This window comes from Podarcis filfolensis, assembly GCF_964270895.1.
Source record: "Podarcis filfolensis genome assembly, chromosome: Z".
In the NCBI taxonomy this organism is placed as follows: domain Eukaryota; kingdom Metazoa; phylum Chordata; class Lepidosauria; order Squamata; family Lacertidae; genus Podarcis; species Podarcis filfolensis.
The window spans coordinates 499,948-513,888 of NC_139617.1; the positions used below are offsets into that span (position 1 = coordinate 499,948).

Below are 13,941 nucleotides of genomic sequence, written 5' to 3' on the forward strand. Positions count from 1 at the left end.
AACCCATCTTTATTTACTTTATTTACATTGAAAGCCATCTTAAAGTCATGCACCACCCGGAATACGTTTCCACAGGGGAAGCCTCTTCACTGTTGTGAAGCCAGCGCGCATCTGAGCATGTCGAGAAAGCGAGAGGCGCGGCGTCAGCAACATGCCCAATCCATCAAGTTGAGTCACTGCGCATTTTGTTTTTTCTGGGCTTGCACAGGTTTGGGGCCAAGCCCCATTGAAGTGAGCGCCAGCCCCACAGCAATGCCACCCCTGTCCTATGCTCCCCATTGTGTGCTTGCCATTGCTTGCGCTTTGAACAGGTTTAAAAACAACAGCAACATGTATTTAAGTCAGGCATTCTGAAACTTGGCCCTCCAGCTGTTTTGGGACTATAATTCCCATCATCCCTGACCACTGGTCGTGTGAGCTAGGGATGATGGGAGTTGTAGTCCCCAAACATCCAGAGGGCCGAGTCTGGGGTGCCTGATTTAAGTTGATATTCACACGTCAGTTTTGTGCATATTGGTGTACATAAAAGCAGTATCGAACCCCTGAGGTTGTGTGTGTGTGTGTGTGTTGTGGTTTTGTTTGTTTGTTTGTTTGTTTGTTTTTGTCTTCATTAATTATTCTGTCCTTCTCTTCGTTTGACCTCGCTGCTTGCCTCTGCTGTTTGTGTCAAGCAGTGGTGGCCAAACTTGGCCCTCCAGCTGTTTGGGGGCTACAATTCCCACCACCCCTGACCACTGGTCCTGTTAGCTAGGGATGATGGCAGTTGTAGTCCCCAAACAGCTGGAGGGCCAAGTTTGGCCATGACTGGCATAAAGCAACCTATTTAGCCTCCAGCCCTTGGACAGTGTTCTGCGTAAAGCAGTGATGGCCAATCCGGGCCTTTATGCCACCACTGGCATAAAGGGATGAAGTCTGTGGCTAAGAGAGAGTGGCAGATGTGTCCTTGTCCTCCAGTCCTGAATCGCTAGGTGTCCCTTGTCAAAAGATTAATAATAATAATTTATTCTATAAAGAGTGGCTTCCCAGATCAGTGACCCCTCGGCTTTCAGGGCAGATGTTCATACTGGCACGATGCCCCATTTCTTGGGATTGCATTTGGGAACTAGAGATCCAGCCCCTTTTCCATCTCATCCTCTGCCCTCTCCCAAACCTTTTTGCCATTCCCAAATATTTTAGAGCGGTGCCTTAGGTTGAAACAAAATGTATTTTTGTATGATCACTCTTTTCATTCTGGCAGAGATAATCATTTGGACAAGCATGATGACTCCAGTATTTTCCCCTGTGCAAACTGATGCCTGTTGAATGCTGTATGTAAACGCGTATTCACTGTTAAAAAAATTTTCCCATTGAAAGCAGCCTGCAGTTGGTTATTAACAGATGATCCAAAACGGTTGCTATCGGCACGGAGAAATGCAGAGCTTCTGAAACTGACTTTATATTGACCTATCGTTGGTTTAATAATAATAATAATCAGAATAGATTCAGGTAGGTAGCCGTATTGGTCTGACACAGTCAAAATAAAAAAATTAAAAATTGTCGCACCTTAGAGACCAACTAAGTTTGTTCTTGGTATAAGCTTTCATGTGCATGCACAATTCTTCAGATACACTGAAACAGAAGTCACCAGACCCTTATATATAAAGGGAGGGTGGGGCGGGGGTTTTCTTCATAATTACTTTTCCATGTATTTCTAATATAACTGTAAAAAACGACTCTGAAAATGTATTAGTCCAAAAAGGAAACCTTCCTCCCAGTTGTCAATATGAAGAGGATACCAGCAAGGTTGAACCTTTCTGTAAAAAATAATAATAAATTAAATCAAGTCTTGCTGATTCGTGATTTACCGTATTTTTCGCTCCATAGGGCGCACCTAGTTTTTAGAGGGGGAAATCAAGAAAAAAAATATTATTTCCCCGTGCCCCCAGCCCTAAAGAGCAGCATACAGGCTGCGCACGACCTCTCCCTGCCGGAGGGGTTGCATGCGGCTATGGCACAAGCCAAGACAGTGAGCGGGATGGATCCCGCTCGCTGTCTTGGCTTGTGCCATAGCCGCGCGCAACCCCTCCGGCAGGGAGAGGCTGCGCGGGGCTAAAGAAGCCATAGCCACGTGCAGCCTCTCCCTGTCAGAGGGGCTGTGCACGGCTATTCCTGAAGCCTTCTGAGCGCAGCACAAGTTCCCGCTGCGCTCCTCAGGCTTCGGGTTCCTTTTGCTGAAAGGAACCTGAAGCCTCCAGAATGCAGCGGGAACTTGCGCTGTGCTCCAAAGGCCTTCAGGCAGCTGTCCCTGAAGCCTGGAGAGCGAGAGCGGTCAGTGCGCACCAACGCCTCTCACTCTCCAGGCTTCAGCGAAAGCAACGCGAAGCCTCCAGAGCGCAGAGGGAGCGTTCCCTCCGCGCTTCGGAGGCTTAGCGTTGCTATCGCTGAAGCCAAGGAGCCTGCATTCGCTTCATAGGACGCACACACATTTCCCCTCAATTTTTGGAGGGGAAAAAGTGCGTCCTATAGAGCAAAAAATACGGTAAATTGTGATTTATATCCTGATTAAAATTGATTTGATTTAAGTCAAATCCACCCTGGTTCTCAACAAGCCTGAATTTGAGAGAGAAGCCTCTTGAAATGGGGGGCAGATGTACAGCGATCCAACTCTAAAAGCTGAATAGTAGAGATACTCTCTTTAGGGAGCAGTCATTGTTCTACATCAGGGACGTCTCCAACTCCCAATAGATTGTGATCTACTCTCAGTGTAAAAAAAAACTGGTTGTGATCTACCCATTGTCGTTGGGACAGATCGAAGTGGTTGAGCTTTTTTTTTGAGTGAATGGAACTGAATTTATGAATGAATGGAACTGTGAGCATTGCGAGATAAACAAAACCTAATTTAAAGTCGATTATATAAAACACAGTTGACGGTCCTGAATCCACAGTCAAATGGTGGACCTTAATCTGATGGTCCACATTTTTTGCTCAGAAGCAAAAGTTGCTGAGCTTTTTTTTGAAAGGCAAATTATGGAGCTTTTCTTAGGAAACCAAAGTCGTCGGGCTTTTTTTGGAAAGGCAAAGTTGTTAGGAAGCCAGAGTGGTGGTTGAGCTTTTTTTTTTAGGAATCAATGAATAAATGAAACTGAAGATATGAAATGAATGAAACCAAATGAAGCCAAAGTTGCTGCGTTTTTTTTGGAAAGGCAAAGCTGTCCGGCTTTTTTCCGGAAGCCAACATTGACAAGCTTTTTCTAAGGAAGCAAATGAAGGAAAGAAACGGAAGATATGAATGAATGGAACGGGAAATATGAATGAATGAAACCGAATGAGCCTTGCGATATACCGTATTTTTCGCCCTATAGGACGCACTTTTTCCCCTCCAAAAATGAAGGGGAAATGTGTGTGCATCCTATGGGGCGAATGCAGGCTTTTGCTGAAGCCTGGAGAGCGAGAGGAGTCGGTGCGCACCGACCCCTCTCGCTCTCCAGGCTTCAGGAAGCTATCAGCAAGCCTGGGGAGCCGGGCGGGAGTTGCCACCAGGCTCGCAAGGCTTGCGGATAGCAGCCTGTTCTGGGGGCTGGGGTAGGAAAATAATTTTTTTTTATTCATTTCCTCCCCCAAAAAACGAGGTGCATCCTATGGGCCGGTGCGCCCTATAGGGCGAAAAATACGGTACACAGAACATAACAGGAAGCAGTAGTTGTTGAGCTTTTTTTAATTTCTTTTGTTCTTTTTTATTCTGGGGGGAAGGAGATCCCTGAGGGGTCAGAGATCGACCAGGAAAGCCCCACGATCTACCAGTAGATTGTGATCTACCTGTTGGACGTGCCTGTTCTACATGACTGTTCCATAGACATGGTACAGCCTCGTCTGCGGAACAGGAATGTTTGGAAATCAGGCACAAAATCAATTGGGCCTTTCTCTGAAAAGAAGTGGCTTTTGTCCCAAATTTCTCAGTGTCTTTCGGCGTTGTGAACATCCGCCTTTCCCCCTCAAAGAAGAACGAGGTGCTCTCTGGGAATTCCCACCTGTGTACTATCGGGTTTCCTTTTAGGGCTTCTACTAGAGGTTTAGATTTCTCTCTTTTCTCCTGTCGCCTGGTTGGGGTTATCTTATGGATAATGATCTCATTTTCTTTTTCTTTTTGTTTTAATAATATTTCTTTTTCTTTTTCCCTTTATAACAGGGGTGGCCAACTCCCAAGAGACTGTGATCTAAACTGGCAGTGATATGCCCCCTTTTCTGGGATTCAGTTCAAAGTGGGTGAGCTTTTTTTTAGGAAGGATAGCCCCTTTTTTAAAAAAGGGATTCAGTTCTAAGTGGGTGACTTTTTTTTTAGGGAGGTTCAGGTCAAAGTTGTTGACCGTTTTTAGGGAGGATGAAGGCACCATTTTAAACGTTGAGCTTTTTTAGGGGAGCCAAAGTTGTTGAGCTTCTCTACAGACATCCAGTCATAATCTACCAGTTGGATATGCCTGCTTTATAACAACCAAATAACATTTCTTCATCACATAGATCTTTGCTCAAATTGAGCTTTGACTTCCTCCCATCCCCCTCCCTGACTTCCAGATGTAATCTCTTTTATCTGAGCATTTCTGAATTGCCCTGTTTACCATATATCCATACTTATGATCTCATTTTCATCCATTCTGAGTTTTTTCTTGTTACTAGTTTGTCATACTTTGTCTCTGGTGTCCATCTATGGTTTGATGTTCCCACACGAGGCTTCCAGGAATGGTGAAAAATAAGGGACTCCTGTCATATGGGACCTGTGAAGGTTCCCGCGGCCGGCATGCAAAAACGGAATACAAACCCAGGCAAGTTGAAGCAAAGCAGCGAAGATGCTGGACCTTTATTTGAGATTTCTGCGGCAGCAGGGTCAAAGCCAGTCTCGCCAAGGAGGAAAGGAGAAGACTCCAAACGGGAGACGTTTCTTACTTCTTATACAGTTTTGAACCAAGCACACGTAGATTTCCGTAATCCCCCCCCCTCCCCTTAATTCCCCATGAGACACTTCATTGGACGCAACCTTGGGTGTGATAACAGATACAAGTATCAGCTAAGAATGGGTGGAGGAAATTGTGCGTTGCAAACGTTTGCGTTTTATTCCTTCGTGCGCATCAAGGGTTTCATTGTGTTAATCTGCGAAGGCCGGGTTTTCTGGAGACGTTTCTGGGCTGGACCATGTGATGCTGATCAGATCTGCACATTGACATACTATCACCTAGGGCACGGGTGTCAAACACAAGGCCCACGGGCCGAATCCGGCCCGCCAGACCTCGTCATGTGGCCCGTGTAGCCGCCGGCAGCCGCCACCCTTCACCTTTTATTCTCGCTTTTTTTTTTTTGACACAAGAAAGCCGCCTCTTCAGTGCATGCGTGGCAGCCTACAAGCCAGAGAACGTCTGCCCTCTAGCGGCGCCGGCCGTTCTACACAGGAAACCTCCACTTTACATGCATTCAGGAAACCTCCACATGTTTTTATATTGAGCGCATGAGGGTGACCAAACTGCTGATGTGGCCCCCGATGAATTTGAGTTTGACACCCTGACCTAGGGCAGGGATGTCCAGCTCCCAAGAGACTGTGATCTACTCACAGTGTAAAAAAAACTGGCAGTGATCCACCTGTTGTCGTTGGATGGATCAAAGTTGTGGAGCTTTTTTGGGGAAACCAAGGTGGTTGAGCTTTTTTTTTAGGGAGCAAATGAATGAATGGAACTGAATATATAAATTAATGGAACTGAATGAACGTTGTGAGATACACAGAACATAATCAAAAGTTGATTATATAAAACACAGTTAAGGGTCCTGAATCCCCAGTCCTATATAGTGGAACTTAATCTGATGGCCCACTTTTTGGCTAGGAAACAAAAGTGGCTGAGCTTTTTGGGAGAAGCCAAAGTGATCTACCTGTTGGACGTGCCTGACCTAGGGCATTGCTAGGCAAACTAAGGCCTGGGGGCCGGATCCGGCCCAATCGCCTTCTCAATCCGGCTGGCAGATGGTCTGGGAATCAGCATGTTTTAACATGAGTAGAATGTGTCCTTTTATTTAAAATGCATCTCTGGGTTAATTGTGGGGCATAGGAATTTGTTCATTTCCCCCCCCCCAAAAAAAATATAGTCCAGCCCCCACAAGATCCGAGGCACAGTGGACCGGTCCCCTGCTGAAAAAGGTTGCTGACCCCTGCTTTTCATTGTCAAACAAATATGAAGGCATCATTGCTTGTGGAAACTGACGTTGCGAAGGGCTCAGGCCGGCCATTTCCTGGCTTTCATGGGATTTTTGATATGGAAGAGCACACAAGCATTTTGCCTCCCACCCCACCCCAGGATTCAGTTTAATACAGGCAGAGGGCCTTCTTGGTGGTGGCACCCTCTCCCATCAGATCTCAAGGAAATCAGCAAGACGTCTGAAGGCAGCCCTGTTTAGACTTTTAAAGGGTCAGTGAGTGATCCTTTAAAACGGCCTCAAACTCTCTCCCGATCTTTTGCTCCCCAGGAAGGAAAAGCAAAAAGCTTCCGTTTCAAAAGCAGCTATGTGATTTCAGCCCTCATCTTACTGCTCACTTAGAAGTTAGTAACCTACCATACTTTTCCTTGTATAAGACTAGGGTGTGGTTTTTTTTACTAAAAAATAATGCAAAAAAGAGAGGGGTAATCTTATACCTGGGGGCAATCTCCCTCCATTTTCTTAGTTTTTGAGTCCCCCAAAATAAAGGTAAAGGACCCCTGACAGTTAAGTCCAGTCCAAAATAGGGGGCATCTTATACAGTGGTACTTCTGGATGCAAACGGGATCCGTTCCGGAGCCCTGTTCGCATACTGAAGCAAACGCAACCTGCATCTGCGTGTGCGTGGGTCGCAATTAGCCACGTGCCCATGACATCATTTTGAGCGTCTGCGGAAGCGGCGAAACCCGGAAGTAACGCACTCCGTTACTTCCAGGTCGCCACAGAGCGCAACCTGAAAATGTTTAACCTGAAGCTACTTCAACCTGAGGTATGACTGTACATGGGGGCATGTTATACACGGAAAAAGACTAATTAGCTGTATGTGCTCAGTTATCAGCAAGTACCGTACTTTTCCGTGTAGAAGACGAGGTTCTATATAAAGACTCAAAGCGCAGGCTGCAAAGACCCCTCGGTGACCACAGCGGGTAGGCAATTTGTGGCAACGCCCCCTAAAAAAAGCTCAACAACCCCCCCCCAATTTTGGAAATTTTTAGTCCCTCAAAATAGGGGGCATCTTACAGAAGGGGGAGTCTTCTAGACGGGAAAGTGCGGTATATTTGGTTGTGTGAAGCTTGAGCCGAAACATCAGCCGGCACCCATGAAGCATGGCAAGAAGGCAAGAGGATCCCAGCGAGGTTGAACCTTTCTGTTTTTTAAAAAATGATTTAAATCAAGTCTTCCTGACTAGTGATTGAAATCCAGTCTTACTGAATATATGATTTAAATGAAATCCACCCTGGTTATCAGTAAGTACATTTGGATGTGCAAAGCTTGAGCCTAAACTTCAGCCGGCACCTGCGAAGCATGGCAAGAAAATAAGAGGATCTTTCCTTTAAAAAGGGGGGGATTTTAAGCAAGGTTAGCAGCAGGTAGGATGCTAAGGCAGAGCTTTTATTGAATGCCACCTGTCAGATGGGGAGGGGGGAGATGCCGGGCACCTCTTAAGGATGGGGATGGCGAAGCCTAAAATGTGGGCAGGAGAGTGGGCAGGTTTTCTCCAAGCACACGGATCAAGCCCCTCCAGGGAAGAGGCGAGGCCGCGCCCCCCCTTTGCCCCTGGCTCCGCCCCTTACAGCTTCTTGGCGCAGGTGGGGCAGTAGACTTGCTCGCTGTGAAAGACGAAGGGCTTGTTGGCCAGCGGGATGGAGCACTTCTTGCAGTTGAAGCAGTAGTCGTGCCAGGAGTGGCCTTCATGGCTGACCACGTTGGTTCCTTTCCCGAAACCTGCCGGTTCAGAGGAGGAGCAGGGAGGGAAGGGTTAGAAAGGAAGGAGAAGGAAGCACACAGTTCACTTATTCAGGCATAGGCAAACTTGGCCCTCCAGCTATCTTGGGACTACAACTCCCATCGTCCCTAGCTCACAGGACCAGTGGTCGGGGATGATGGGAATTATAACCCCAACACAGCTGGGGGGCTGAGTTTGCCTATGCCTGGACGAAGGAGTGGGGGAGTTCGGGGACAGGTAGGTGGGCTTCCCTCCAATGAGCCCCGCCCCCAGGTCTCCCAAGACTTGTGGGCTTCCTCAAACCTGGCCTACAACTCTAGCTAGCAGGACCAGCGATCAGGGATGATGGGCGTTTTAGTCCTCAAATAGCTGGAGGGCCAAGTTTGGCCACCACTACTCTAGATCAGGCATGGCCCAACTTGGCCCTCCAACTGTTTTCGGACTACAACCCCCATCATACCTAGCTCCCAGAACCAGTGGTCAGAGACGATGGGCGTTGTAGTCCCAAAAGAGCTGGAGGGCCGAGTTTGGGGATGCTTGACTTAATTGCTTATGAGCTAGGCCAGGGATGTCCAACTCTCAAGAGACTGCGATCTACTCCCAGTATAAAAAAACTGGCAGTGATATACCCATTGACGTTGGACATATCAAAGTTGTCAAGCTTCTTTTGGGAAGCAAATGAACGAATGGAACTGAATATATGAATGAATGGAACGGAATATATATCCTGTGTATCCTATAGCAGAAGAATCTGATATATCCTATATCCCAGTGATAGCTGAACTTGGCCCTCCAGCTGTTTGGGGGCTACAACTCCCATTGTCCCTAGCTCACAGGACCAGCAGTCAGGGACGATGGGCGTTGTAGTCCCCAAACAGCTGGAGGGCTGAGTTGGGCTGCCACTGCAGTAGTCCAAGCGGGAGATAACCAGAGCATGCACCGCTCTGGGCAGAGAGGGGTCTCATCCTGCGTCCCAGATGGAGCTGCCCTGGACACAGAATGGACCTGTGCCTCCTTGGGTCCAAGATCACCCCCAGGCTGTGCAGCTGGTCCTTCAGGGGCACAGTTGCCTCATTCAGGACCAGGGAGTCCCCCACACCCGCCCACCCACAACAGGACTGCTGCCTTGCCAGGATCCAACCTCAACCTGTTAGGCGCCACCCATCCTCCACCTCCAGGCACCTGTCCCGGACCCATTACTGACCCACCTGTGATGGGGTTCTTGCAACCGCTGCATTTCTTGGCCACAAAGGACTTGTAGCAATCGACACAGTAGAATTGATCCTCCACAGCTGTGAAGCGCTGCCCTCCCAGTTTCTTGGAGCAGGTGGCACACACAAAGCACTCGGAGTGGTACGGTTGCTCCTGGTAGGCGACCCCTCCACAGGTGATGGCCTGGCGTGAGGAAGGAAGTCAGAGGTCAAGCGCTGCTTCGACTCCTGGGGAACCATTCGTCCCAGCCGCCCCGAACCCTGTGTCACCTGTGGAAGCTTTCTCTCTTCTGTTCTCTCTTCTGTTTAAAGCAGGGTGGACAATGATTTTTTAAATGATTTAATATATATATATATTATATTTGGATGGGGGGGTTTCATTTGAATTAATTTGACGACCATTTGTATTAAAAATTTTCATTTAATTTAAATTTTATTTATGGTGGTACCTTGGTTTGCAGACGTCTTGGTTTGCAGACGTTCTGGATTACAAACATATCAAACCCGGAAGTGCTTATCCTGGATTGCAACCTTTTTTTGGATTACAGCCCTTCCCCCCCTTTGGGGGGGATAACAAACAATTTTTGGGGGGAGGCACCATTGGCAAAAGCGTGCCTCAAGTTCCAACCTGTTTTGGTTTACAGACGGACCTCTGGAACGGATTATGGTTGTAAACCAAGGTACCACTGTACATTGTACAACATAAATTCACCACAACTCAAATCAACAAATCCACTACCATTAGACATGAACGTAACATAAAATAAACATAACATAAAACGTCAGAATAAAAGACTTCCTTTATCCTGTACATGGCCTCCTTGTTTACTTCTTATAAACTGTTTTCTTTATGAATTATTATTCTGATTTTTTCAATTATGACTTTAAAAAACCCACAAACTCTTTATTTTGATTTAAATGGGATTTTTATTATTATTCAAATCAGGATTTTTAAAATGAAATGCTTTGGGAATAAAAATCTTTCTAAAGGTTTTCTATTGAAATTACATCATAGTCCAAAGGCTATTCGTCAGGAAATAAGGATTTGTTTTTAAGTGCTAAAACTCAGTCTGTTGGGTTTAAAAAAGAAAAAAGAAAAAAAGTTTAAGCACATCAGTTAACAAACGTGGATCCATATGCTATCACATTACTGCTTTAGTGAAATAAATGGTTTAAATTGTTATGAAGGAAATGTTTTTTCTCCTTCCAATCAAATACAGCAGAAAAGTTGTCCAAATAGAAGCAGTTAACTTATGAAACCTCACTATAATTTCATCATTATCTGTCAATGTATTTCTCATAGTAGAACCAAATCAGTCATATTTTATTTAACTGTAAAAACTCCTCTGAGAATTTTTGATTCCAAAAATGAAACTTTCCTCTGGTTGTCAATATTAGGAGGATGCCAGCAAGGTTGAAGCTTTCTGAAAAAAAGGTTTTTAATCAAGCCTTAATGATGAGTGATTTAAATCAAAAGGGCCAGAGGGCCAACCAGAGTTGTTAAGCTTTTTTTAGGATTTTACCCCAGGACCTATACTGCCACAGGGGCCAGATTAAATCCACTGGTGGGCCAGATTAGGCCCCCAAAACAGACTTTGGACATCCCTAACCCCTATACCTAGGGCGGCCAACTCCCAAGAGACTGCGACCCACTCACAGTAAAAAACTGGCAGTGATCTACCCCTTTTTGGGGGTGCACAGCAAAGATTTTGACCTTGTTGAGCTTCTTTAGGGAGAGCCAGTGATCTACCACAAATGTCCAGTGATCTACTGGTAGATCATGATTTACCTGTTGGACATGCCTGCTATCCCTATCCCTAACTTTAACCCCTATGAGTGCTGCAACCCCATGACCGCCTTGGACTGGACTGAACCTTCCAGGAGTCCCTTGACCCTGACCTTATCTCCACCATATGTCCTCCGTTAAGAACTGCACCAAGAGAGGCCGTGGTGAAAGAAGAGTGGGTGCATTGGTCGGCATAAGTGCCTTTTGGCGCACCTTCCGAACTGGCGGAGGAAACTCTGATAATGAGCGCAGCTCCAAGCCCTTTGGGGGAAAGCCGGGATCCAAATGGGATCCAGATAAGCTGGGGGAGGGTGGGTCGGCACAACTTACCTGCTTGCACTTCACACAGGTCTTGGCAAATTTCTGCTCATGGCAGGAGGTGCAATAAATCTCGTCGTCCTTGGGGAAGAAGCTGGCGGTGCCAATCACCTGCTTGCACTGGCTGCAGGTGAAGCACTCCTTGTGCCAGACAGTCTTCTTGTATTCCACATTCTGGTCGCCTGCAAAGAGGGAGGGAAAGAGATGGCGCTCACTGCCAGATTTATGCAATTTGTGGCACTGAGAAAATTGTGATTCGCGAATGGCAAGCTGAAAGCTATTATTATTATTATTATTATTATTATTATTATTATTATTATTATTATTTTATTACTTATAGCCCACCCATCCGGATGGGTTTCCCCAGCCACTCTGGGTGGCTCCCAGTCAATTACTAAAAATGCAAGATTAGGGATAGGGGTTAGGGATAGGAATAGGGGTTAAGGATAGGGGCTAGAAATAGGAGTTAGGGATAAGGGTTAGGGATAGGAACAACTTTGAACTGAACCCCCCCCAAAAAAGGGGGTAGATCACTGCCAGTTTTTTTATACTGGGAGTAGATCGCAATCTCTTGAGAGTTGGACGTCCCTGCAATACAGCATCAAACATTAAAAATTTTCCCTCAACAGGGCTGCCTTCAGATGTCTTTTAAAAGCAGGATAGTTGATTATTTCCTTGACATCTGAAGGGTGGGTGCCACCACCAAGAAGGCTCTCTGCCTGGTTCCCTGTAACCTCACCTCTCGCAGTGATGAAACACAGTGGTCTAAATCTCTTGGACTCTAAAATTGGAAAGGGGACAACATCCCCTCAGTAGAAGATTGGTTAAACAAATTGTGTGAACTCATCAAGTTGGCTAAACAAATTATGTGAATTCATAGAGTTGGCTAAAATGACCGCAACCATGAGATCTCCATTCGAACCGAAACTTCAGAAGGAACGGAACTAGTTTGGAAGAATGACCAAACATTGATCCAAAACAAATGGATTGATATGCGTGGGCTAACTTCGTAAAGGAGTGGGAAAATTATTGTCAGATTGTCCTGGGGGCCAAAGTAACTAATATATATTAGGGTGATTCATAAAAAAGTCTGGTCTTACTACACTAGGAATTATATAGATATATCTGAAATTTTATGCATATCAGTTAATATATTGACCCTGCTCCACTGAAAAGCATTGGGTGTTCAATAGGACGGTTTATAAAAAAACTCTATTTTGAAAATGCCTGCTCCCAAGGTCTTATCTTACCACACTAGGGATTATATAGCTATAGCTGAAATTTCATGCATATCAGTTAATATCTTGACCCTCCTCCATGAAAATAGCTGTTTACTTGGCCGTTTTCCTATGTCGTGAAGGCTGAAATGTCAATTCAGCAGAGCAGGGTCAAGATATTAACTGATATGCATGAAATTTCAGAGATAACTATATAGCCCCTAGTGTAGTAAGATAAGACCTTTGGAACAGGCATTTTAAGAAAAAGGTTTTTTATGAACTGCCCATATTTCTAACAGATTCAAGTAGGTAGGCATGTTGGTCTGCCATCGTCAAAATATACCAAAACCATTCTTTAAAAAGATAGTTCAAAAGACTTTTCTTAAAAATCTAAAAACTTCCTTAAAAGAATCAAGTCTTCCAAAAAGTGATATGATCTAAGAAAGTCTTTCAAAGAATTCTTCCAAAAGAATAAAAAGCAGCACCTTAGAGACCAACTGAGTAGTTTTAGGTATAAGCTTTTGCATGTATGCACACTTCTTCAGATACAATGACAAGTTCAAAATGTATTAAAGGATGTCGTGTTGTCAGAGTATCAGACGGAGTGTGTATTACACACCAAACCTCATACCTTGAAAGCTTATATTTAGTTGATCTTTAAGGTGCCACTGGAATTATTAAAGATTTTTTCATCTTGTTATTTATTATGACACACACACACACACACACACACACACACACAATGACAAGTTCAAAATGTATGAAAGGCTGCCATGTGGCAGAGGGAAGTCACAGAAACAGAATGAGAGAGGAAACGGGGATTTTTATCAATGTCATAATTGACACTAGATTCTGCAATACAATGAAATGAAATAAAGATGAAAATAAAAAATAAGAATAATGAATCTCTTGGACTATAGTACATGGATTATAGTGGGGTGGGGCTGGCATAAAGCATGCGTGCTCTTCCAGGTCAAAAATCCCATGTCAACCAGAAAGCCGGGAAACAGTTTGCAACTCCACTTTCAACAAGCAATGATGCCTGAATGTTTGTTTGACAATGAAAAGGAAACTTAACCATTATTGCAGAATATTCTGCTATATTCTGCTATATTCAGTGGGAATCCTCTGTTTCCACTTTTAAATACTGGCTGAAAACTCCTCTATTCCAACAGACAATGAAGAATACCTATTTCCACAATAGCTACCTGATTTCTGGTTTTGATTATTTATATGGTTCTTGCAGTTTGGATTTGTTAAGAGCTGCCTCTACCTGTTATGAAAGAATAAATACCATATTTCCCCATCTATAAGACGGCCCCATGCATAAGATGTCCCCTATTTGGGGGGGACTCAGATTGAAGAAAACGGGGTGGGGTGGGGTAGATGGATCCTAGTATAAGACGCCATCTCATTTTTGACATTATTTTTAAGGGGGGGAACCTAGTCTTATACATGGGGAAATGTGGTAAT

At 45.0% G+C, this 13,941-nt stretch overlaps 1 protein-coding gene across 5 annotated transcripts in view; it reads right to left on the minus strand.

Moving 5' to 3' along the window:
• Positions 1–4,801: 4,801 nt before the first annotated feature.
• FHL1 (four and a half LIM domains 1) overlaps positions 4,802–13,941 on the minus strand; it is a 66,274-nt gene continuing 57,134 nt past the window's right edge. For 4 of the 5 annotated variants that reach the window (XM_083595472.1, XM_083595473.1, XM_083595474.1 and 1 more), the window contains 3 exons: positions 11,264–11,433; positions 9,145–9,331; positions 4,802–7,935 (listed from right to left, as the gene is read on the minus strand). In XM_083595472.1, coding sequence (XP_083451598.1) covers positions 7,781–7,935; positions 9,145–9,331; positions 11,264–11,433 — 512 coding nt within the window. In that variant the 3' untranslated portion in view covers positions 4,802–7,780. The remainder of the gene's footprint in view (positions 7,936–9,144; positions 9,332–11,263; positions 11,434–13,941) is intronic. The other variant, XR_014543548.1, reaches the window with a different exon arrangement.